Genomic DNA, 25,611 nt, shown 5'->3' on the forward strand with positions numbered 1-25,611 from the left:
AATCTACTACATACTAACGAATAACCCTCTGGCTAGTTAACCCAGTGATACCAAGGTAATCTACTACCTACTAACGAATAACCCTCTGTCTAGTTAACCCAGTGATACCAAGGTAATCTACTACCTACTAATGATTAACCCTCTGGCTAGTTAACCCAGTGATAAAAAGGTAATCTACTACCTACTAATGAATAACCCTCTGGCTCGTTAACCCAGTGATAAAAAGGTAATCTACTACCTACTAACGAATAACCCTATGTCTAGTTAACCCAATGATACCAAGGTAATCTACTACCTACTAACGAATAACACTCTGTCTAGTTAACCCAGTGACACCAAGGTAATCTACTACATACTAACGAATAACCCTCTGTCTAGTTAACCCAGTGATTCCAAGGTAATCTACTACATACTAACGAATAGCCCTCTGGCTAGTTAACCCAGTGATACCAAGGTAATCTACTACCTACTAACGAATAACCCTCTGTCTAGTTAACCCAGTGATACCAAGGTAATCTACTACCTACTAACGAATAACCCTCTGGCTAGTTAACCCAGTGATACCAAGGTAATTTACTACCTACTAACGAATAACCCTCTGGCTAGTTAACCCAGTGATACCAAGGTAATCTACTACCTACTAACGAATAACCCTCTGGCTAGTTAACCCAGTGATACCAAGGTAATCTACTACCTACTAACGAATAACCCTCTGTCTAGTTAACCCAGTGATTCCAAGGTAATCTACTACCTACTAATGATTAACCCTCTGGCTAGTTAACCCAGTGATAAAAAGGTAATCTACTACCTACTAATGAATAACCCTCTGGCTCGTTAACCCAGTGATAAAAAGGTAATCTACTACCTACTAACGAATAACCCTATGTCTAGTTAACCCAATGATACCAAGGTAATCTACTACCTACTAACGAATAACACTCTGTCTAGTTAACCCAGTGACACCAAGGTAATCTACTACCTACTAATGATTAACCCTCTGGCTCGTTAACCCAGTGATACCAAGGTAATTTACTACCTACTAACGAATAACCCTCTGGCTAGTTAACCCAGTGATACCAAGGTAATCTACTACCTACTAACGAATAACCCTCTGGCTAGTTAACCCAGTGATACCAAGGTAATCTACTACCTACTAACGAATAACCCTCTGTCTAGTTAACCCAGTGATACCAAGGTAATCTACTACCTACTAACGAATAACCCTCTGGCTAGTTAACCCAGTGATACCAAGGTAATCTACTACATACTAACGAATAACCCTCTGGCTAGTTAACCCAGTGATTCCAAGGTAATCTACTACCTACTAACGAATAACCCTCTGTCTAGTTAACCCAGTGATTCTAAGGTAATCTACTACCTACTAATGATTAACCCTCTGGCTCGTTAACCCAGTGATAAAAAGGTAATCTACTACCTACTAACGAATAACCCTCTGTCTAGTTAACCCAGTGATACCAAGGTAATCTACTACCTACTAACGAATAACCCTCTGTCTAGTTAACCCAGTGATTCCAAGGTAATCTACTACCTACTAATGATTAACCCTCTGTCTAGTTAACCCAGTGATAAAAAGGTAATCTACTACCTACTAACGAATAACCCTCTGTCTAGTTAACCCAGTGATACCAATGTAATCTACTACCTACTAACGAATAACCCTCTGGCTAGTTAACCCAGTGATTCCAAGGTAATCTACTACCTACAAATGATTAACCCTCTGGCTCGTTAACCCAGTGATAAAAAGGTAATCTACTACCTACTAACGAATAACCCTCTGTCTAGTTAACCCAATGATACCAAGGTAATCTACTACCTACTAACGAATAACACTCTGTCTAGTTAACCCAGTGATACCAAGGTAATCTACTACCTACTAACGAATAACGCTCTGGCTAATGTACTACCTACTAACGAATAACCCTCTGGCTAGTTAACCCAATGATACCAAGGTAATCTACTACCTACTAACGAATAACCCTCTGTCTAGTTAACCCAGTGATACCAAGGTAATCTACTACCTACTAACGAATAACCCTCTGTCTAGTTAACCCAGTGATACCAAGGTAATCTACTACCTACTAACGAATAACCCTCTGGCTAGTTAACCCAGTGATACCAAGGTAATCTACTACCTACTAACGAATAACCCTCTGGCTAGTTAACCCAGTGACACCAAGGTAATCTACTACCTACTAACGAATAACCCTCTGTCTAGTTAAACCAGTGATACCAAGGTAATCTACTACCTACTAACGAATAACCCTCTGGCTAGTTAACCCAATGACACCAAGGTAATCTACTACCTACTAACGAATAACCCTCTGTCTAGTTAACCCAGTGATTCTAAGGTAATCTACTACCTACTAATGATTAACCCTCTGGCTCGTTAACCCAGTGATAAAAAGGTAATCTACTACCTACTAACGAATAACCCTCTGTCTAGTTAACCCAGTGATACCAAGGTAATCTACTACCTACTAACGAATAACCCTCTGGCTAGTTAACCCAGTGATACCAAGGTAATCTACTACCTACTAACGAATAACCCTCTGGCTAGTTAACCCAGTGACACCAAGGTAATCTACTACCTACTAACGAATAACCCTCTGTCTAGTTAAACCAGTGATACCAAGGTAATCTACTACCTACTAACGAATAACCCTCTGGCTAGTTAACCCAATGACACCAAGGTAATCTACTACCTACTAACGAATAACCCTCTGTCTAGTTAACCCAGTGATACCAAGGTAATCTACTACCTACTAACGAATAACCCTCTGGCTAGTTAACCCAGTGATACCAAGGTAATCTACTACCTACTAACGAATAACCCTCTGGCTAGTTAACCCAGTGATACCAAGGTAATCTACTACCTACTAACGAATAACCCTCTGTCTAGTTAACCCAGTGATTCCAAGGTAATCTACTACCTACTAATGATTAACCCTCTGGCTAGTTAACCCAGTGATAAAAAGGTAATCTACTACCTACTAATGAATAACCCTCTGGCTCGTTAACCCAGTGATAAAAAGGTAATCTACTACCTACTAACGAATAACCCTATGTCTAGTTAACCCAATGATACCAAGGTAATCTACTACCTACTAACGAATAACACTCTGTCTAGTTAACCCAGTGACACCAAGGTAATCTACTACCTACTAATGATTAACCCTCTGGCTCGTTAACCCAGTGATACCAAGGTAATTTACTACCTACTAACGAATAACCCTCTGGCTAGTTAACCCAGTGATACCAAGGTAATCTACTACCTACTAACGAATAACCCTCTGGCTAGTTAACCCAGTGATACCAAGGTAATCTACTACCTACTAACGAATAACCCTCTGTCTAGTTAACCCAGTGATACCAAGGTAATCTACTACCTACTAACGAATAACCCTCTGGCTAGTTAACCCAGTGATACCAAGGTAATCTACTACATACTAACGAATAACCCTCTGGCTAGTTAACCCAGTGATTCCAAGGTAATCTACTACCTACTAACGAATAACCCTCTGTCTAGTTAACCCAGTGATTCTAAGGTAATCTACTACCTACTAATGATTAACCCTCTGGCTCGTTAACCCAGTGATAAAAAGGTAATCTACTACCTACTAACGAATAACCCTCTGTCTAGTTAACCCAGTGATACCAAGGTAATCTACTACCTACTAACGAATAACCCTCTGTCTAGTTAACCCAGTGATTCCAAGGTAATCTACTACCTACTAATGATTAACCCTCTGTCTAGTTAACCCAGTGATAAAAAGGTAATCTACTACCTACTAACGAATAACCCTCTGTCTAGTTAACCCAGTGATACCAATGTAATCTACTACCTACTAACGAATAACCCTCTGGCTAGTTAACCCAGTGATTCCAAGGTAATCTACTACCTACAAATGATTAACCCTCTGGCTCGTTAACCCAGTGATAAAAAGGTAATCTACTACCTACTAACGAATAACCCTCTGTCTAGTTAACCCAATGATACCAAGGTAATCTACTACCTACTAACGAATAACACTCTGTCTAGTTAACCCAGTGATACCAAGGTAATCTACTACCTACTAACGAATAACGCTCTGGCTAATGTACTACCTACTAACGAATAACCCTCTGGCTAGTTAACCCAATGATACCAAGGTAATCTACTACCTACTAACGAATAACCCTCTGTCTAGTTAACCCAGTGATACCAAGGTAATCTACTACCTACTAACGAATAACCCTCTGTCTAGTTAACCCAGTGATACCAAGGTAATCTACTACCTACTAACGAATAACCCTCTGGCTAGTTAACCCAGTGATACCAAGGTAATCTACTACCTACTAACGAATAACCCTCTGGCTAGTTAACCCAGTGACACCAAGGTAATCTACTACCTACTAACGAATAACCCTCTGTCTAGTTAAACCAGTGATACCAAGGTAATCTACTACCTACTAACGAATAACCCTCTGGCTAGTTAACCCAATGACACCAAGGTAATCTACTACCTACTAACGAATAACCCCATGGCTAATTAACCCAGTGATTCCAAGGTAATCTACTACCTACTAATGAATAACCCTCTGGCTAGGTAACCCAGTGATACCAAGGTAATCTACTACCTACTAACGAATAACCCTCTGGATAGTTAACCCAATGATACCAAGGTAATCTACTACCTACCAACAAATAACCCTCTGGATAGTTAACCCAATGATACCAAGGTAATCTACTACCTACTAACGAATAACCAAGTTAATCTACTACCTACTAACGAATAACGCTCTGGCTAATGTACTACCTACTAACGAATAACTCTCTGACTCGTTAACCCAGTGATACCAAGGTAATCTACTACCTACTAACGAATAACCCTCTGGCTAGTTAACCCAATGATACCAAGGTAATCTACTACCTACTAACGAATAACCCTCTGGCTAGTTAACCCAGTGATTCCAAGGTAATCTACTACCTACTAATGATTAACCCTCTGGCTCGTTAACCCAGTGATACCAAGGTAATCTACTACCTACTAACGAATAACCCTCTGGCTAGTTAACCCAATGATACCAAGGTAATCTACTACCTACTAACGAATAACCCTCTGGCTAGTTAACCCAGTGATTCCAAGGTAATCTACTACCTACTGATGATTAACCCTCTGGCTAATTAACCCAGTGATACCAAGGTAATCTACTATCTACTAACGAATAACCCTCTGGCTAGTTAACCCAGTGATTCCAAGGTAATCTACTACCTACTAATGAATAACCCTCTGGCTAGTTAACCCAGTGATTCCAAGGTAATCTACTACCTACTAATGAATAACCCTCTGGCTAGTTAACCTAGTGATACCAAGGTAATCTACTACCTACTAACGAATAACCCCCTGGCTAGTTAACCCAGTGATACCAAGGTATTCTGCTTCTAAACATCAGTTTTATTCAATTTTTATTTTTTATTGTGCCACATCAGAGACACCCCATTCATCACCTAGTAAAGTACCTATCACATTAGATTTATTTTGAATTGAAACAACTATTAACCCACAATGTGTCAATCAATACTCTTCCTCTGGTCATGTAGAATAAGTCAACTGATTGCATAATCAATTGACTGATTCATTCATTGACAAGAGGGTGATGGATTGAGGTCACACAAATTAAGTTTGATGAGCTTGAGAAACAAATAGAAAATGACAACACTACCCCAGTGAGCTGTGTGAGAAAAGCACAACAGACCTGGTACATTGTTTAGGATTAAGATAATGCCAATCATGATAACACTGGAGTTATCCTCTTCGCGTCAGATCCAAAACCCTGTCAGACATCTTCTGGGCCAGTGATTCCACATTAACAACAACAGGAGACAGCAGGAGGCTGGATGCCTTCACACCATCTTATCTCTCTGTGCCACATAGCCAGTGGGCACTTTGTTTCTTTCCATTTGAACACAAACGAACACTTGCAAGTCTACACCCCCCCCCCCCCACCCCCCAAACATGGACAGAACACACACACACACACACATAATTACCATTATAAAGCAGGCATCAACTTTGCTAACAGTAATGCTAAGTGCTAGCATCAGCAGTAGCAGGCCACAGCCAGACAGGGTAAAACTAAGTGCTAGCCTCAGCAGTAACAGGCCACAGCCAGACAGGATAATGCTAAGTGGTAGCCTCAGCAGTAACAGTGCCACAGTCAGATAGGGTAATGCTAAGTGCTAGCCTCAGCAGTAACAGGCCACAGCCAGACAGGGTAATGCTAAGTGGTAGCCTCAGCAGTAACAGTGCCACAGCCAGATAGGGTAATGCTAAGTGCTAGCCTCAGCAGTAACAGGCCACAGCCAGACAGGATAATGCTAAGTGCTAGCCTCAGCAGTAACAGGCCACAGCCAGACAAGGTAATGCTAAGTGCTAGCTTCAGTAGTAACAGGCCACAGCCAGATAGGGTAATGCTAAGTAGTAGCCTCAGCAGTAACAGTGCCACAGCCAGATAGGGTAATTCTAAGTGCAAGCCCCAGCAATAACAGTGCCATAGCCAGACAGTGTCATGACTGTCCAGTGAGGATCCAATGGGGTAAATCAGCTTAGCAATGGTTGACAGTAATCAGACCTCTCTCACCCACAGCAGAGGGGACGAGGGAGCTGGTGGGGGTTGACAGTTCACACCCTGTTGTAAATTACAGGAGAAGAGAGATCTCCCTCTCCAAAATACACAGAGGAACGTTCTTTGTTAACAGACTTTATCCCGCCGAAACTCTAACACGTTCAAAAAGTGAATACTGGAACATTACAAACATAAGAACGTGGAGAATGGTCAAAAATTATATATAGAATACTAATGTCATATTGTTTTTGTGTGATGTTATTAATAAGGTTATATAGGCAATAAGTAAGTTGAAAAGTATTTAAACTACTGATATGAAGTCTCAATCCTTAATGTTATATATGAAATTTTGAACAATTATGAAAGTATCTTTGTTAGGATAGGAATGTGATTTTATGAGGTATAAGAGAATCTATCACCTATAAACTGTGCATAGTAAGTAGCCATGCCCCGAGTGAGGTCAGCGAGCGTGACAGACTGATGGAACCGTCCCCTTCGGCCAGAGTGTATAAAGGATTGGTAACAGAAATGTACATTAGACCAGAAAAGCATGGAGCGTAGCTACACGTTTAACATTTTTGGAACTTTGAACCTCAACATGAGGTGAAGAACATAAACTCAACTCCCAGACTAGACCAGAACATTGTCAGGCTCCAACTGCACGTGTAAAGTGGTTCAAACTCTGACTATCAACAAGAGGTGGAGGAAGGAGTAAACTCCCATCTAGGACAATCACTGATACGGCTGATTAGCTGTCTTGAGTCAAATATCTAGAAATGCGAATCTAAGTGGGACCACTCTTCTCAAATCACAGTAGTACACTACTCTCATCACCTAGTGGGAACCATGGACATGGCTAGCTAGCTACAACGGTTCCTCCTTTAAAAGTTGCGTAATACTGCAGCACACCCTGCGTGCTTCTGCAGAATTTGGGGCACGTCATTTAATTCCCAGCCATTTCTTCTGTTACTGCAAGTTATTGCTAGTTTGACCACTAGAGAACATGTTTGAGAAACATTTGATATTGGCATTACCAGATAATTTAAAAACGTTTTTTTGTATTAACATAGTATATGGGATAGATTTTAAGCAATTAGGCTTATATTAATATTATGGTGTTTCCATTCAGAGAAAAATGAAAAATGAAACCCTAAGGGCTTCCGTTAGGATGGAATGGGAAATATGGCACTGTACAACGTGATTGTCGGGAGTAGGCTACAGGATTGGAGGATTCTAAATTGTTTGCCTTCTTTAGACAAATTTGTTCCAATATTTCTGTAAATCAGTTAAATTTATCCCCATACTAATTCGTTATGGCTCCATAACTAAATCAACATTTTGAGAATTTTTTCTTTGTTTTATTAATGAAATGTGGTTATTTGTTTATTAGGCTACTGTGCTCTGGCATTCCGCTCTCTGGTACACTCAGATGAAAGTGCTCTGAAATCCATGTAGATAGTAGGCTAGACACATTAATTTTTTTAACAACGTTCTTTTCTGATAAAAACTAGTTCATTGCATCCGCCGTGGAGCCCAGTTTCATAATATGAAAGTATTTCCCAGCTGCTTGCCATCGTTTTGAAGTAATGGCAAAAAACAGGCCTTATTTTAGGGCATTTTTCACCTTGCCAGCTCCTATTAGTTCTATAGAGCACCGTAGTACCAACTCGCCTTCCGAACTTTCTATTCCCAGGTTACTGCTCACGTTGTTTTATAGTTAAACTGTAAACAACAAAAATATTATTGGAACTCTGCGATCTGGCATGTCTGTCTATTTCGCCAAATTTCTCGCAAAGTGTATATTTAGATTATTTTCAAGTCGGACGCCATTTTAATCATGAGAATCTCCTCTTTCTAATTATGTAAGCCTGGGGAGCTAGCTCAGTTGTTATCAAAAGCTAGCCCCAAAATACATTTTGCCCTTGGAACGCTGAGCTCCCCCCATTGTTTTCCTATGGAAAGGCATGCCGGTCTATTTCGCCAAAAATCTCACTGTGTACATTTTTTTTTTCAAGTCTGGTGTAACCGGTGTGAAATGGCTAGCTATTTAGGGGGGTGCGCGCTAATAGCATTTCAATCAGTGACTTCACTTGCTCTGAGACCTTGAAGTAGTTGTTCCCCTTGCTCTGCAAGGGCGTGGCTCGATGTTTTGAGGGTGGCTGTTGTTGATGGGTGCAGAGGGTCCCTGGTGCAAGCCAGGGACCCTCTGCTGTGGTACGAGCCACCCTCCCTTATGCAGAAATAGTCAGAAGATTGTATTTTTTCCCTACTTTTTCATTACACAGACATGAGATCAGTTCACACCATCGAGGTGCGGATGTTTACTTTCTGCATAAGTAGTTTTTTTCCAGTTTCGTCCGACTAACCGATTGAAGTGGTAAAATAAAAAGGGATACATTTTTAATGGAATTCTAAGCATCACTCCAGTCAAAACAGGCTCTGCTAACGTTCAATTCCATTCATTTGCTATGGGCTCGCACTATTGTTCCAGTTTATTTGCCAAGGAAGAGTACATGATCAGTGAATATATTCAATGTACAGGCTACAATGTGGGAATCTCATGTGTGGTAATAACTACAGCACATGTAAATAGGACTTGCATCCTTGGCGCAATAAAGTTATTATATTCTACTCTATCCATATGTAACATATGTACTCTATCCATACCTCTCCTCACCCCTGGGCTCGAACCAGGGACCCTCTGCACACATTGACAGACACCCTTGAAGCATCGTTACCCATCGCTCCACAAAAGCTGTGGCTTTTGCAGAGCAAGGGGAACATCTACTTCAAGGTCTCAGAGCGAGTGACGTCACCGATTGAAATGCTATTAGCGTGCACCCCACTAACTAGTTAGCCATTTCACACCAGTTACACATAGACTTCATTAATGCCATTCAGACTTGAAGTTGATACCACAACTAAGATAGCTGAGGTTCATAGATAGGTTCTGAACTAATATTCATACCAAACATTTTAGGGTTCATACACAGATCGGCTACACATAGCTACACATCCATAGGCATACAGATATGTTTTCCTCCACTACACAATAAGCAAGTAAATAGTTAGCTATGTTACTTCAGCTGTATTGCAAGACAAGCTTACACAATTGTACATTCAATTGCAGTAAATACTTTAGCAAGCTAGATTCTTCTGCTGGTTCTCTCAGAAGTCCCTAAAACATCAAACAACACAAATTACAAATTCATTCTCCCAAAACTAGCTAGCTGGCTAATGTTAGCTAGTCAGATAACTTGCTAAATAGCGATTTTCATAAATTAACTTTATGACAAAGAAATATGCACAAACGTTTGTCTCTACATTAACTAACATATTCCTCTCAATTGTACATTTTTTCAATCATCTTCACCCAGGGACGGGTGACTCGTGTCAAAATTCGTCATTGGAACCACTCGATATGATTGGTCATATAAAAACCTTGGAACCCAAATGCATAATGAGTGCTCTAACTCCCCCTTGTGGTGGTCTGGAGCAATGGCGCTGTGTACCTCTACGTCCCGCGGTGCAAGCTCGCAACTTTTAAAGGCGGAACCACTGTATCTTCCCAGGAGCATCTTCCAGAGTGAACAACAGTAGAAGAGACGGGACCGGACCCTTTTGGACAATCAGAGCCTTACAAGCATGGTGCTGAAAGGCCAACCCATCACCCTTCCTAAGGAGGGCTGGTTCTGACAGAGATAAGCAGCGAACAAAGGCACTCACATGTAAATACATTCATGATTTCTTATTCCACATGTGCGGAGGTTCGTGTGCAAAGTCTATGATTACTGTGAGAATAGTTCTAAAGTATATCAATGATATAAAATTTCTCCCTATCTCTCCCTCCCCTCTCTCATTTTCTGTGTAACAAGCCACCATATGTTGTCAGTCCATTAGGGACCTTTTACTCATGTGTTAAGTGTGAATGTTTATTCTGTGTTATTATTTAGTTAGCTAGTAAATACATAATTAAACCAATTTGTGTAGTACTGATTCATGAGTAAGGTTGGGGTTTTTGAAGATGCATGACGTTACGACTGTTCAGAATGATGATATGATAAGAGGTTATGATTTAATACGTTGACTGTTTTATGGATGTGATAGGTAAAGACCTTTAGTGTTTAATTCGGAAGACGGTAACTCTTTAAACAACCTCTCTCATGGTGCCACAAAATCCTAATGAGTTAATTGTTACATGATTAATTTAATCAGGTAAAAATTAAACATAGTTAGTTGATTCGATAAATAACAGTCATCAGATTAGTGAAAGTAAAGTCATGACAACAGGGTACTGCTAAGTGCTAGCCTCAGCAGTAACAGTGCCACAGCCAGCCAGTACTCTATGTAGCACCAGTGGTAAGCTGTAAATCCAGCACCAGTGGTAAGCTGTAAATCCCTCTGCAGCTTGACCTGTCATATTAATGTGTCTCTCTCATAACCCCCCCTCTCTGGACGGGGCCAAACATATGTTACACCCCACTGGGGATTGGAGGGAGGGATGGTTGATGGGATAAGGGTGAGGTGGAGGGTGGGAGGGAGAGTGGCACAGGAACACATCTGGTTGAAAACAGATGCCTGGCTTCCTTTCACTCTCCAGTGCCAGTGAGGGTTATGAGAGAGAGAGAGAGAGAGAGAGAGAGAGAGAGAGAGAGAGAGAGAGAGAGTGTGTGTGTGTACTCTTGTGTGTGTGTGTGTGTGTGTGCGCGCTTGTGAGTTCAGTGGGCATGGTGCCACACCAGCTCCAGCCTCAAGCCATGCTCTCTGCTCCTTGGATACAACACAACACAAAGCTGATGAAAATGATCTAGAATAGACAAGGGGCAACCTAAAAAGACACAACTGGATCCAAATGACCAAGGTGTGTAGAAAATCTCTATCAAAACTATCTGTATTATCGAATAAAGACAGAACACAAGAGGATCTTGTAGGCTACATGACAATACGTAGACCAATCCATTCCGATCCAAAGGAAGGTGTATCTATATATGACAGGGTAATCCTAGTCTTTTTTAGGCCTGGCGTTGGGGCTCTTTCCTCTCCCCCTTAGCAGACACCTAGGGTAGTGCTTCCACCATGACACGTGTCAGATACGACAGGTGTAGGACCTTCATTTGATCACCCTTTTTTTAATGACTATTACATATTATTTAATGACTATTACCCCACACATATAGTACAATTATCTGTAAGGTCTCTCAGTCGAGCAGTGAATTTCAAACACAGATTCAAATACCAGGGAGGTTTTCCAATGCCTCGCTAAGAAGAAGGGTACCTATTGGTTAAAAAAGCAGACATTGAATATCCCTTTGAGCATTGTGAAGTTATTATTAACACTTTGGATGGCGCCTCAATACACCCAGTCACTACAAAGATACAGGCCTCCTTCCTAACTCAGTGTATCAATACACCCAGTCACTACAAGGATACAGGCGTCCTTCCTAACTCAGTGTATTAATACACCCAGTCACTACAAAGATACAGGCCTCCTTCCTAACTCAGTGTATCAATACACCCAGTCACTACAAAGATACAGGCGTCCTTCCTAACTCAGTGTATCAATACACCCAGTCACTACAAATATACAGGCGTCCTTCCTAACTCAGTGTATCAATACACCCAGTCACTACAAATATACAGGCGTCCTTCCTAACTCAGTGTATCAATACACCCAGTCACTACAAATATACAGGCGTCCTTCCTAACTCAGTGTATCAATACACCCAGTCACTACAACGATACAGGCGTCCTTCCTAACTCAGTGTATCAATACACCCAGTCACTACAAAGATACAGGCCTCCTTCCTAACTCAGTGTATCAATACACCCAGTCACTACAAAGATACAGGCCTCCTTCCTAACTCAGTGTATACATACACCCAGTCACTACAAAGATACAGGCGTCCTTACTAACTCAGTTTCCAGAGGAAGGCCAATGGCGACATTTAAACAATTACACAGTTTAATGGCTGTGATAGGAGAAAACTGAGGTTTAATCAACAACATTGTAGTTACTCCACAATACTAACTTAAATGACAGAGTGAAAAGAAGAAAGCCTGTACAGAATACAAATATTCCAAAACATGTATCTTGTTTGTAATAAGGCACTAAAGTAATACTGAAAAAAAAATTAGTTTGGTCTTGAATACAAAGTATTATGTTTGGGGTAAATCCAATACAACACATTGCTGAGTATTACTCTCCATATTTTCAAGCATAGTAGTGGCTGCATCATGTTACGGGTATGCTTGATATCGTTATGGACTGGGGGAGTTTTTCAGGAAAAAAATAAATTAAATGGTGCTAAGCACAGGCACAATCCAAGAGGAAAACCTGGTTCAGTCTGCTTTCCACCAGAAACTGGGAGATGAATTCAACTTTCAGCAAGACAACAAGCTGAAACACTAGCCACATCTACAGTGGTGTTGCTTACCAAGAAAACAGTGAATGTTTTTGAGTGGCTGAGTTACAGGTTTGACTTAAATATACTTGACTTTTAAATGATTGTATAGTAATGATCAACAACCAATTTGACAAAGCTTGAAGAATTTTGACAAGAATAATGGGCAAATGCTGCACAATCCAGGTGTGGAAAGCTCTTAGAGACTTACCCAGAACGACTCACAACTGTAATCGCTGCCAAAAGTGCTTCTACAATGTATTGACTCATTGATGTGAATACTAATGTAAATGGTATTTCTGTATTTCATTTTCAATAAATTTGAATAACTTTCTCAAAACATGTTTTCAATTTGTCATTATGGGGTATTGTGTGTAGATGGGTGAGAAAAAAACATATGTAATCTGTTATGAGTTCAGGCTGTAACAACAAAATGTGGAAAAAATCAAGGGGCATGAATACTTTCTGAAGGCACTGAATATCACAATGCATCATGACAGCTTATACTAATGAGTGACAGCTCTTTGCTTACAATCGCTTATGTGAGAGTGTGTGTGCGTGTGTCGGTATGTGTATGTAGGTACAGTGCCTTGCAAAAGGATTCATCCCTCTTGGCGTTTTTACTATTTTGTTGCGTTTCGACGTGTAATTTAAATGGATTTTTATTTGTATTTCAGGTAATGGACATACACAAAACAATCCAAATTGGTGAAGTGAATTGCAAAAAATAACTGATAAAAAAAACAGAAAAGTGGTGTGTGCATATGTATTCACCCCCTTTGCTATGAAGCCCCTAAATAAGATCTGGTGCAACCAATTACCTTCAGAAGTCACATTAGTTAAATAAAGTCCACCTGTGTGCAATCTAAGTGTCACATGATCTGTCACATGATCTCAGTATACATACACCTGTTCTTAAAGGCCCCAGAGTCTGCAACACCACTAAGCAAGGGGAACCACCAAGCAAGCGGCACCATGAAGACCAAGGAGATGTCCAAACAGGTCAGGGATAAAGTTGTGGAGAAGTACAGATCAGGATTGGGTTCTAAAAAAAATATCAGAAACTTTGAACATTCCACGGAACACCTATTACATCTATTATTTAAAAATAGAAAGAATATAGCACCACAACAAACTTACCAAGAGAGGGCCGCCCACCAAAACTCACGGACCAGGAAAAGAGGGCAATAATCAGAGAGGCAAAAAAGAGACCGAAGGTAACCCTGAAGGAGCTGCAAAGCTCCACAGCTGAGACTGGAGTATCTGTCCATAGGACCACTTCAAGCCGTACACGTCACAGAGCTGGGCTTTACGGAAAAGTGGCCAGAAAAAAGCCATTGCTTAAAGAAAAAAAAGTAAACACATTTGGTGTTCACCAAAAGGCATGTGGGAGACTCCTCAAACATATGGAAGAATGTACTCTGGTCAGATGAGACTAAAATTGAGCTTTTTGGCCATCAAGGAAAACATGATGTCTGGTGAAAACCCAACACCTCTCATCACCCCGAGAATCCACAGCATCATGCTGTGGGGATGTTTTTCATCAGCAGGGACTGGGAAACTGGTCAGAAATGAAGGAATGATGGATGGTGCTAAATACAGGGAAATTCTTGAGGGAAACCTGTTTCAGTCTTCCAGAGATTTGAGACTGGGATGGAGGTTCACCTTCCAGCAGGACAATGACCCTAAGCATACTGCTAAAGAAACCTTTGAGTGGTTTAAGGGGAAACATAGACATGTCTTGGAATGGCCTAGTCAAAGCCCAGACCTCAATCCAATTGAGAATCTGTGGTATGACTTAAAGATTGCTCTACACCAGCGGAACACATCCAACTTGAAGGAGCTGGAGCAGTTTTGCCTTGAAGAATGGGCAAAAATCCCGTTGGCTAGTTGTGCCAGCTTATAGACAAATACCCCAAGCGACTTGTTGTCACGCCCTGACCATAGAGATCCTTTTTATGTCTCTATTTGGTTTGGTCAGGGTGTGATTTGGCGACCGAGACCGCCAGTGCGCCTCCACAGCCCAGTGTATGTTTCTCCACTCCAGTGATGATCCATGGCACAAAGCCTCCAGTGATGATCCATGGCACAAAGCCTCCAGTGGTGATCCATGGCAAAAATCCTCCAGTGGTGATCCATGGTACGAAACCTCCAGTGGTGATCCATGGCACGAAGCCTCCAGTGATGATCCATGGCAAGAAGCCTCCAGTGATAATCCATGGCAAGAAGCCTCCAGTGATGATCCAGTGATGCACTGTGTTTCCTCCGACACATTGGTGCGGCTGGCTTCCGGAATGGATCCGCGGTGTCTTAAGAAGCAGTGCGGCTTGGTTGGGTTGTGTATCAGAGGACGCATGGCTCGCGACCTTCGTCTCTCCCGAGCCCGTACGGGAGTTGTAGCGATGAGACAAGATAGTAACTACTAACAATTGGATACCACGAAATTGGGGAAAAAAGGGGGGGTCAAATACATTTTAAGTAAAAAAATAAAAAATAATAATAATAATTTCAGGTTGTAAGGCAACAAAATAGGAAAAATGCTAAGGGGGTGAAAACTTTTGCAAGCCACTGTATGTATGTGCCACTGTGTGTGTGTGTTTTTCGGTATGTTTATGTGTGTCGGTGTGTACAGTTGAAGTCGGAAGATTACATACACTATAACCAAATTAAACTCAGTTTTTCATAATCCCTGACATTTAATCCTAGTTAAAATTCCATGTCTTAGGTCAGTTAGGATCACCAGTTTATTTTAAGAATGTGAAATGTCAGAAAAATAGTAGAGAGAATGGTTTATTTCAACCTTTATTTCTTTCATCACATTCCTTGTGGGTCAGAAGTTCACATACACTCAATTAGTACTTGGTAGCACTGCCTTTAAATTGTTTAACTTGGGTCAAACGTTTCGGGTAGCCTTCCACAAGCTTCCAACAATAAATTGGGTGAATTTTGGCCCATTCCTCCTGACAGAGCTGGTGTATCTGAGTCAGGTTTGTAGGCCGCCTTGCTCACACACGCTTCTTCAGTTCTGCCAACACATTTTCTATGTGATTGAGGTCAGGGCTTTGTGATGGCCACTCCAATACCTTGACTTTGTTGTCAAGCCATTTTGCCACAACTTTGGAAGTATGCTTGGGGTCATTGTCCATTTGGAAGGCTCATTCACGACCAAGCTTTAACTTCCTGACTGATGTCTTGAGATGCTGCTTCAATATATCCACATAATTGATGCTGCCACCCCCGTGCTTCATGGTTGGGATAGTGTTCTTTGGCTTGCAAGCCTCACCCTTTTTCCTCCAAACATAACGATGGTCATTATGGCCAAACAGTTCTATTTTTGTTTCATCAGACCAGAGGACATTTCTCCAAAAAGTACGATCTGAGTTGAAGGTCGGCCTTGAAATACATCCACAGGTACACCTCCAATTCACTCAAATAATGTCAATTAGCAGAATTATCAGAACCTTCTAATGACATGACATAATTTTCTGGAATTTTCCAAGCTGTTTATTGGCACAGTCAACTTAGTGAATCTAAACTTCTGGTCCACTGTAATTGTGCTACACAGTATGTGTCTGTCTGTGTGTGTGTGCGCGGATGTGTGTGTGTTTATTTGAGTGAGTCTTCCTGTGTGTGTGTGTGTGTGTGTGTGTGTGTGTGTGTGTGTGTGTGTGTGTGTTTGTGTCGATCCTCTCAGCCGCGGGAAGGTGCTGCCATCCGTTGAGATAATTAGTCGTTCCCAAACCTCTGGCGCAGGGAGATGAGGAACAGACGTTCTTCTCAGAATCACAAGTGACAAGTTTAATAACCGTCTCACGACGACCACCGCATGGGCAGAAACATGGCAGCTTTAGAATTACTTTTCAAGATTAGCCCTGAGAGTCTCTGTGGAGTCTGAACAACCAGGAAGTCAGGGGTTAACATCCTAGATAAGCTGCAACTACCGTCACTGACCGGGGCACTTAACCCAGAAACACTTGTAGTAAACCTCCTACAACAGCCCTCCAGCACTTAAACCATGTAATAAATCTACCACTCACCGCTGATGGGGAGAGATGAGGAAATTAAAGAATGTGACACTTTCACACAGGAAGTGAGAGGAGTATAAATGAATTATGACATCAACTTAGAAATACTTATATTTATGTCTGGGTACACACATTTGGCATCAATGTGGTGGTGCTGTGACTCAGAACTAATCATGCATTCGCATTACTATTTCATTAGGATTTAAAAAGCAGTATATTAAAAACATTTCATCACGCATGGTTAAATTCGGAGAATAAAGGTTGTATTTTCAGAATAAAGTGCTCTGATTCGGAGTTATTGTTCAGTGGGACAATCTATTGATATGACTCACTGGTAGTCAACGGCGATAAACCTTATTTGTTGCCATAGTGATTTAAGTTACTGTACCAGCCAGAAGTTTGGACACACCTAGTCATTCCAGGGTTTTTCTTTATTTTTACTTTTTTCTACATTGTAGAATAATAGTGATGACATCAAAACTATAAAATCACTCATATGGAATCATGTTTAACCAAAAAAGTGTTAAACAAATCAAAATATATTTTACATTTGAAATTCTTCAAAGTAGCTACCCTTTGCCTTGATGACAGCTTTGCACACTCTTGGAATTCAATGTAGAAATTATATTTTGATTTGTTTAACACTTTTATGGTTACTGCTAGATTCCATGCGTGTTATTTCATCGTTTTGATGTCTTCACTATTATTCTATAATGTAGAAATTAGTAAAAAAAAAGAAAAACCCTTGAATGAGTAGGTGTCGTACAAACTTTTGACTGGTACTGTACATAACTTAAATTTACAATACATAATAAAATGTGAGTAACAGTACATACAATGTGAGTTACAATACACCCATGATAAAGTGGTAATGTAACCGAGTGGTTCAGGGTGATAATCATTGTTTTCAAGGCTCACTGTACCTTTCAATGAGACAACTGTGAAAGCATTCAACATCTTTTTGATTGAGAGCCAATTACACATTTAACCACAGCATAACATGACTCAAGGCCTAAGAGTAATGTTGTGTTATGAATGACATGAATAACACATAGAAGATTATAAGATATCCTCGAATTGGAGTCAAAGGTAAAGAGAGTGAGAGGAATGAATAAGAGAAAGAGAGACGCAAACATGATTTTATGTAGATTGTGGAACTTTCTCTCCTTTTCTTGCCTTTCTCATACACTACTCAATACGATAGAGGCGATGTAGTAAATATAAAGTTAATATATAGGATATATTTTGGTAGGATATACTGTACTGTAGGTAGGATATATATATATAGGATACATCGTGTATTGGGAAAGTATTCAGACCACTCAATTTCCACAATTTGTTCAGTTACAGCCTTATTTTAAAATAGATTAAACTTGTTTTCCCCCTCATTAATATACAAACAGTACCCAATAATGACAAACAAAATCAGTTTTTAGAAATGTTTGGAAATATCAAATTTACCTAAGTATTCAGACCATTTATTCAGTACTTTGTTGAAGCAAAGTACTGAGCAGTGATTACAGCCGAGTCTTCTTAGCTATTTTTTATTTATTTGATCTTTATTTAACTAGGCAAGTCAGTTAAGAACAAATTCTTATTTTCAATGATGGCCTAAAAACAGTGGGTTAAGTGCCTGTTCAGGGGCAGAACGACAGATTTGTACCTTGTCAGCTCGGGGAATGGAACTTGCAACCTTTCGGTTACTAGCTCAACGCTCTAACCAGTAGGCTATCCTGTTGCCCCATGATGCTTCAAGGTTGGCAGACCTGTATTTGAGGAGGTTCTCCCATTCTTCTCTGAAGATCCTATCAAGCTCTGTCAGGTTGGATGGGGAGCGTCGCTGCACAGCTATTTTCAGGTTTCTCCAGAGATGTTTGATCGTGTTCAAGTCAAGGCTCTGGCTGGACCACTCAAGGACATTCAGATACCCGAACCACTCCTGTGTTGTCTTGGCTGTGTGCTTAGGGTCGCTGTCCTGTTGGAAGGTGAACCTTCACCCCAGTCTGAGTTCCTGAGCGCTCTGGAGCAGGTTTTCATCAAGGATCTCTTGGTACTTTTCTCCGTTCATCTTTCCCTCGATCCTGACTAGTCTTCCAGTCCATGCAGCTGAAAAACATCCCCACAGCATGATGATGCCACCACCATGATTCACCATATGGATAGTGCCAGGTTTCCTCCAGACGTGATGCTTGGCATTCAGGCCAAAGAGTTCAATATTGGTTTCATCAGACCAGAGAATCTTGTTTCTCATGGTCTGAGAGTCCTTTAGGTGCCTTTGGTAAACTCCATGTGCGTTTCACTGAGGAGTGGTTTCCGTCTGGCAACTCTATCATAAAGGCTTGATTGGTGGAGTGCTGCAGAGATAGTTATCCTTCTGGAAGGTTTTCCCATCTCCACAGAGGAACTCTGGAGCTCTGTCAGAGTGACCATTGGGTTCCTGGTCACCTTCCTGACCAAGGCCCTTCTCGCACGATTGCTCAGTTGGGTTGAAGGGGGACCTTCAATGCTGCAGAGTTTTTTTGGTACCCTTCCCCAGATCTGTGCCTCTAAGGACAATTCCTTTGACCTCATGGCTTGGTTTTTGCTCTGACATCAACTGTCAACTGTGGGACCTTATATAGACAGGTCTTTTCAAATCATGTCCAATCAATTGAATTTACCACAGGTGGACTCCAAGTTGTAGAAACATCTCAAGGATGCTCAATGGAAACAGGATGCACCTGAGCTCAATTTCGAGTCTCAAAGCAAAGGTCTGAATACTAATGTTTGCAAACACTTCTAAAAACCTGTTTTCACTTTGTCATTATGGGGTATTGTGTGTAGATTAATGAGGACTTTTTTATTTATACCATTTTAGAATAAGGCTGTAACATAACAAAATGTGGAAAAAGTCAAGGGTCTGAATACTTTCCAAATGCACTGTAGGTATGATATAGGTAATGTGATGTTAGACAACAGTGAAAGAGAGAGAGAGAGGTCAGGACGACAAGAAAAGAGACAAAGACAACGAGACAAAATGCAGAATCAGCTAAAAACACTAAAGAATATGAGGCAGAGGATGGCTACACCAGAAGAGAGGGAGTTAGAGTGGGAGAGAGGGATGAATAAAGTGAAAGCTCCACGGTCCCTGTGTCACCTCTGATCCCGTCGCCTGTTCTCTTTACTGTGTCATTTTCTTGACTGCTCTCCTTCGGCGGAGCTGACATGTCACGTGTTATTTGGGCTGAGCCGTTGGCAGGGATTTATTAAATCTTGAAATCTGAGAGCCACGCTGACTGACGCTCTCCTCTCCGCTCGTCCGGGTCCCTGAAATGGCCAACAGACAAGATAAGGAACGCCCGCGAAGGACAGGCTATTGAAGCTAAGACTGTCTCCTCTGAATGCTCACACAGAACCTGTGTCACAGAATGTATGTTTACATTTAGTTGTGTTACTTCATACGTCCCACAATCAGGGATAACCTGGATGACGTGTACCTACTCATTCACACACCCAGGGGCAAAACTTTAGTTTTAGAAGTGGGGGGGACATTTTTTAAAACTTTTTTTTTAATGTTGCTGGAGAAACACTCCGAACAGCCTGACCGACCGCTCGGAGACGTCTGCTTGGTCCTAAAGCACACCGTTGCCTCGTTTTGTATCACGTTCCAATGATAAAACTGGGGGGGACAAAAATGCAATTTCATAATATGAGGGGGACATAACCCCCTGTCCCCAGTGAAAGTTGCGCCCCTGCACACACCTGCTGCTATAATTCAAGGCCTGGTGTGTGTGTGTGTGTGTGTGTGTGTGTGTGTGTGTGTGTGTGTGTGTGTGTGTGTGTGTCTGTAGAAGATGATAGTTTTCTGTGTGAGCTCCCGCTGAGGAAGGTGAAAGGTGTGAGCAGCAAGAGAGTGAGGAGAGATACACACAGAGTGGAAATGACACAGTCATAAGAGACCGTGGAGAAAGCAATTTCAGAGGACACCTTAGTTCATAGGTGTGTTGAATCGTTTTCATCAATGCACCACTTTAAAATAGTTTACTGGCTGTTTTCATCCTACACTGCTGAAACACCAGGGTTTCCAGGTCTAGCTAAAATGTGTTTCCAAATGACCTCTGAAATGACCTCTGAAAAGCCTCCCACAAGGCCTAAAAACTAGCCCCACAAAAAATGCTTGCAGCAAAAGATGCCACATTTATCCAATAAAGCGTTTTTCCATTACATTATCGAGCGAATAAAGAAGGAATAACAACATAATTTTTAGCGACGTAGGCTAAGAAGGCTAAGAAGAAAATGTTGCAAGATAAGATAAATCAGCCTCATTAAACTCTCTAGATCATTTTCCATCAATGGATGTCGATTTAACTTGTTTGGACTGCTATGATTAAGCATTAAGGCCAGAGGAGGTGTGGTATATGGCCAATATACCAAGGCTAAGGAATGGTCTTAGGACATAGCCCTTAGCCATGGTATATTGGCCATACACCACAAACCCCTGAGGTGCCTTATTACTATTATAAACTGGTTACCAACATGAAAAGAAAAGTAAAAAGTATGTTTTAGTCATTCCTGTGGTACACATCTGATATACAGTTGAAGTCGAAAGTTTACATACACTTAGGTTGGAGTCAATAAAACTTGTTTTTCAACCCCTACACAAATTTATTTTTAACAAAGTATAGTTTTGGCAAGTCGGTTAGGACATCTACTTTGTGCATGACACAAGTAATTTTTCCAACAATTGTTAACAGACAAATTATTTAACTTATAATTCATTGTATCACAATTCCAGTGGGTCAGAAGTTTACAAAGACTAAGTTGACTGTGCCTTTAAACAGCTTGGAAAATTTCAGACAATGGCTTTAGAAGCTTCTGATAGGCTAATTGACAACATTTGAGTCAATTGGAGGTGTACTTGTGGATCTATTTCAAGATATACCTTCAAACTCAGTGCCTCTTTGCTTGACATCATGTGAAAATCAAAATAAATCAGCCAAGACCTCAGAAAAAAATTATAGACCTCCAAAAGTCTGGTTCATACTTGGGAGCAATTTCCAAACACCCGAAGGTACCACGTTCATCTGTACAAACAATAGTATGCAAGTATAAAAATAATTAGACCAATGATCCGTCATACCGCTCAGGAAGAAACAAAAAACCTTGTGAAGATGCTGGTGGAAACAGGTACAAAAGTATCTATATCCACAGTAAAACGAGTCCTATTTCTACAGAACCTGAAAGGCCGCTCAGCAAGAAAAAGCCTCTGCTCCAAAACTGCCATAAAAAACCCAGACTACGGTTTGCAACTGCACATGGGGACAAAGATCGTACTTTTTGGAGAAATATCCTCTGGTCTGATGAAACAAAAATATAACTGTTTGGCGATAATGAACATCATTATGTTTGGAGGAAAAAGGGGGAGGCTTGCAAGCCAAAGAACATCATCCCAACCGTGAAGCACGGGGGTGGCAGCATCATGTTGTAGGGGTGCTTTGCTGCAGGAGGGACTGGTGCACTTCACAAAGTAGATGGCATCATGGGCCAGGACAATTATGTGGATATATTGAAGCAACATCTCAAGACATCAGTCAGGAAGTTAAAGCTTGGTTGCAAATGGGTCTTCCAAATGGACAATTACCCCAAGCATACTTCCAACTTGTGGCAAAATGGCTTAAGGACAACAAAGTCAAGGTACTGGAGTGTCCATCACAAAGCCCTCAACCCTATAGAAAAAGTGTGGGCAGAAGTGAAAAAGCGTATGTGAGCAAGTAGGATCTTCCAGATGTCAAGACTACAAACATTTATAAATGGCCTATTTGTGAGACTGACTTGTTAATTCAATAGGCATAGGCTAATGACTAAAACCTGGGTTTATAATTGCCAATGAACTTTGCCATGGTTTGCTGAGCTAGATGCAGGTAGCCTATAGCCCTGATAGGCCGACATCTCATTTCAGGGAAAAGTCTACAGTGAACCTGAAAATAAATGTGGAGAATGATGCATTTGTGATAGAGCTGTGACCATGATCATAATTGAAAACTTTTAATTTAATTAAGTAAAAATGGCCATTAACAATGGCATAATAACTCAAGGCTTTAACAACAACCTGAGTTATAGGCTATTTATTACATCTGTTTGCCAGCTCCAGGTAGGCTACACAAGTGGCTCAAATTGGCATGCAATGACTCCAGTGAAATCGTCATTTCAGTATATATTTATTGTCTCAAATGGTAGGTTACAGTAGCCTACATTGGCATAGTTTTGAATAGCCTACTTGATGGCCAACAGATGTAAATGTACCATATCATTCTACACATTTAATGGCATTTTCATTGTGGACTTTTTCCCATAACTTCCATTTCAAATGTCCACTCACGCAGCGCTCAAGACCCTAGAACTGAGCACGAGTAAAACCCTTCGCTTGATACGGTTATCCATAAGAAAAGTCGACATTAAAATTCTGTTTACTTTAAACCACCTCTGAGAAAATGTATCTAAAGAGCTGTAGTGGCCTACAGTTGTTTTCAAATACTTTGTCACCGTTACATCAGTTCTAGCGGGTTTATATGTTTAATGGAATAAGGAGTGTCTCCATAATGACCAATCTAAATGGTCTACTTACAACATGCGTGCTGCTTTGTCTCCGTTACATCAGTTCTAGCGGGTTTATATGTTTAATGGAATAAGGAGTGTCTCCATAATGACCAATCTAAATGGTCTACCTACAACATGCCTGCTGCTTTGTCTCCATGACTCAGCTGCCTCTGCTGCAGCACCGTCTCAACCACACACACTCCTCCTGCTCTCCCCCACTCACTCCCTCACTCACTCCCTCACTCCCTCACTCCCTCACACACTCACTCACACACTCACTCACACACTCCTCCTGCTCTCCCTCACACACTCACCCACTCCTCCTGCACTCACTCACTCACTCACTCGCTCACTCACTCGCTCACTCACTCGCTCACTCACTCACTCAGTAACAGCCTCCTTACTGCCTGATAGTAGGCAGCAACGTTATTTGATTACAGTAGGCTTGGCTTCAGAGTGCAGTGTTGCAGGGAGCATAGTATTGAATCCATATGATTCATGAAGACAAACAGACAAAAAAACATCCTGCCTTTCAAACTCACTTGTGTGACTTCTTCCCCCCGGTGCCCCCGGGTCCTGCTCCACAGTCATGGGCCTGAATGATAAAGGTGTACTCCTTCTGAAGCTCACAATCCACCAGGCCCCTGGCCCTCAGCTGGCCCTCACCAGACGTCCCGTTCAGCACCACTGCCTCGAACGGTGCCTCCAGACCATGGATCTTAAATGCACAGATCTCCCCTGAAAAGAGAGAGAGAGAAAGACAGGGAGAGGAGGGGAGACAGGTTAGGGTGTGTTGGTTTCTGTATGTGAGAGTTCAGACTCATCTGAGGAGACATTGTTTCTCAACCAAACCCCAGGAAGTCTTATTCAGACTCATCTGAGGAGACATCGTTTCTCAACCAAACTCCAGGAAGTCTTATTCAGACTCATCTGAGGAGACATCGTTTCTCAACCAAACCCCAGGAAGTCTTATTCAGACTCATCTGAGGAGACATCGTTTCTCAACCAAACCCCAGGAAGTCTTATTCAGACTCATCTGAGGAGACATCGTTTCTCAACCAAACCCCAGGAAGTCTTATTCAGACTCATCTGAGGAGACATGGTTTCTCAACCAAACCCCAGGAAGTCTTATTCAGACTCATCTGAGGAGACATCGTTTTTAACAGCATGTGCATTGGGCTCATATAATCAGTTGAGCACTGTAAAGAATACCTCTGATCATTCCAATTCCCTGGAAGGTTTCGGTTTAATTTTTGAGCAGGCAGAGAAACAACAATAACAATAACAACAACAATATGAATCCACTGCGGAGTCACCCACAAAGTCACCCTCTCTGGAACCGGAGTAACAAACTCACTCATTCAACAACGAATCACTCTCCTGAAGATGCCAAGGACAAACCAGCCCGCCCACAGTCTGCCGCTCACTCCCATCACGCATTGTTACTCCAGACCGTACAAACAATCAACAACTTAGTAACGAAAAACTTGATAAAAAAACCAAAAATACTACCTCTCAAAGTCACCCTGGTTCGTTTGAGAGACAATGAGGGAACAGCAAATCATTTTACAAAGCTACACAATGAGGCAGACCAAAACAAAAGAGCAAAATGTCTCATCTCCTACAGAGGAAGTGCTGAAATTACAATTTGTCCACAGGGGAGAGTGAGAGAGATTGAAAAAAGAGAGAGAGAGAGAGAGAGAGGGAGAGAGAATGAGATAGAAGGAAAGGAGGAGAGAAAGAGAATGAGAGAGAAGAAAGAGAGTGAGAGGGAGAAGGGGGGAGAGAGAGAGAGAGAGAGAGAGAGGTTGGACAAAGCAGAGTCTGTTTTGGAGTTGGCGAGGTGAGTGCTTTAGATGCGTGGCGCTTGCCTGCGTTTTTACTGGGGATTTGAGGAAATCACTTAGCACGAGTTATAAACTCTGACTTGTGACGGCTAATTGCGCCGATATCACTTAAACTAACAGGAAGGACTAAATTGG

The 25,611-nt window shown here is 41.4% G+C and overlaps 1 protein-coding gene across 1 annotated transcript in view; it reads right to left on the reverse strand.

The window, feature by feature from the left end:
• LOC110503384 (calsyntenin-2) overlaps positions 1-25,611 on the reverse strand; it is a 501,875-nt gene that overhangs the window by 138,326 nt on the left and 337,938 nt on the right. The window contains exon 3 of the mRNA XM_036962198.2: positions 24,172-24,367. Within this exon, the coding sequence (XP_036818093.2) occupies positions 24,172-24,367 (196 nt within the window). The remainder of the gene's footprint in view (positions 1-24,171; positions 24,368-25,611) is intronic.

Source organism: Oncorhynchus mykiss, chromosome 24 (assembly GCF_057628025.1).
Source record: "Oncorhynchus mykiss isolate SJ-2025 chromosome 24, ASM5762802v1, whole genome shotgun sequence".
NCBI lineage: Eukaryota > Metazoa > Chordata > Actinopteri > Salmoniformes > Salmonidae > Oncorhynchus > Oncorhynchus mykiss.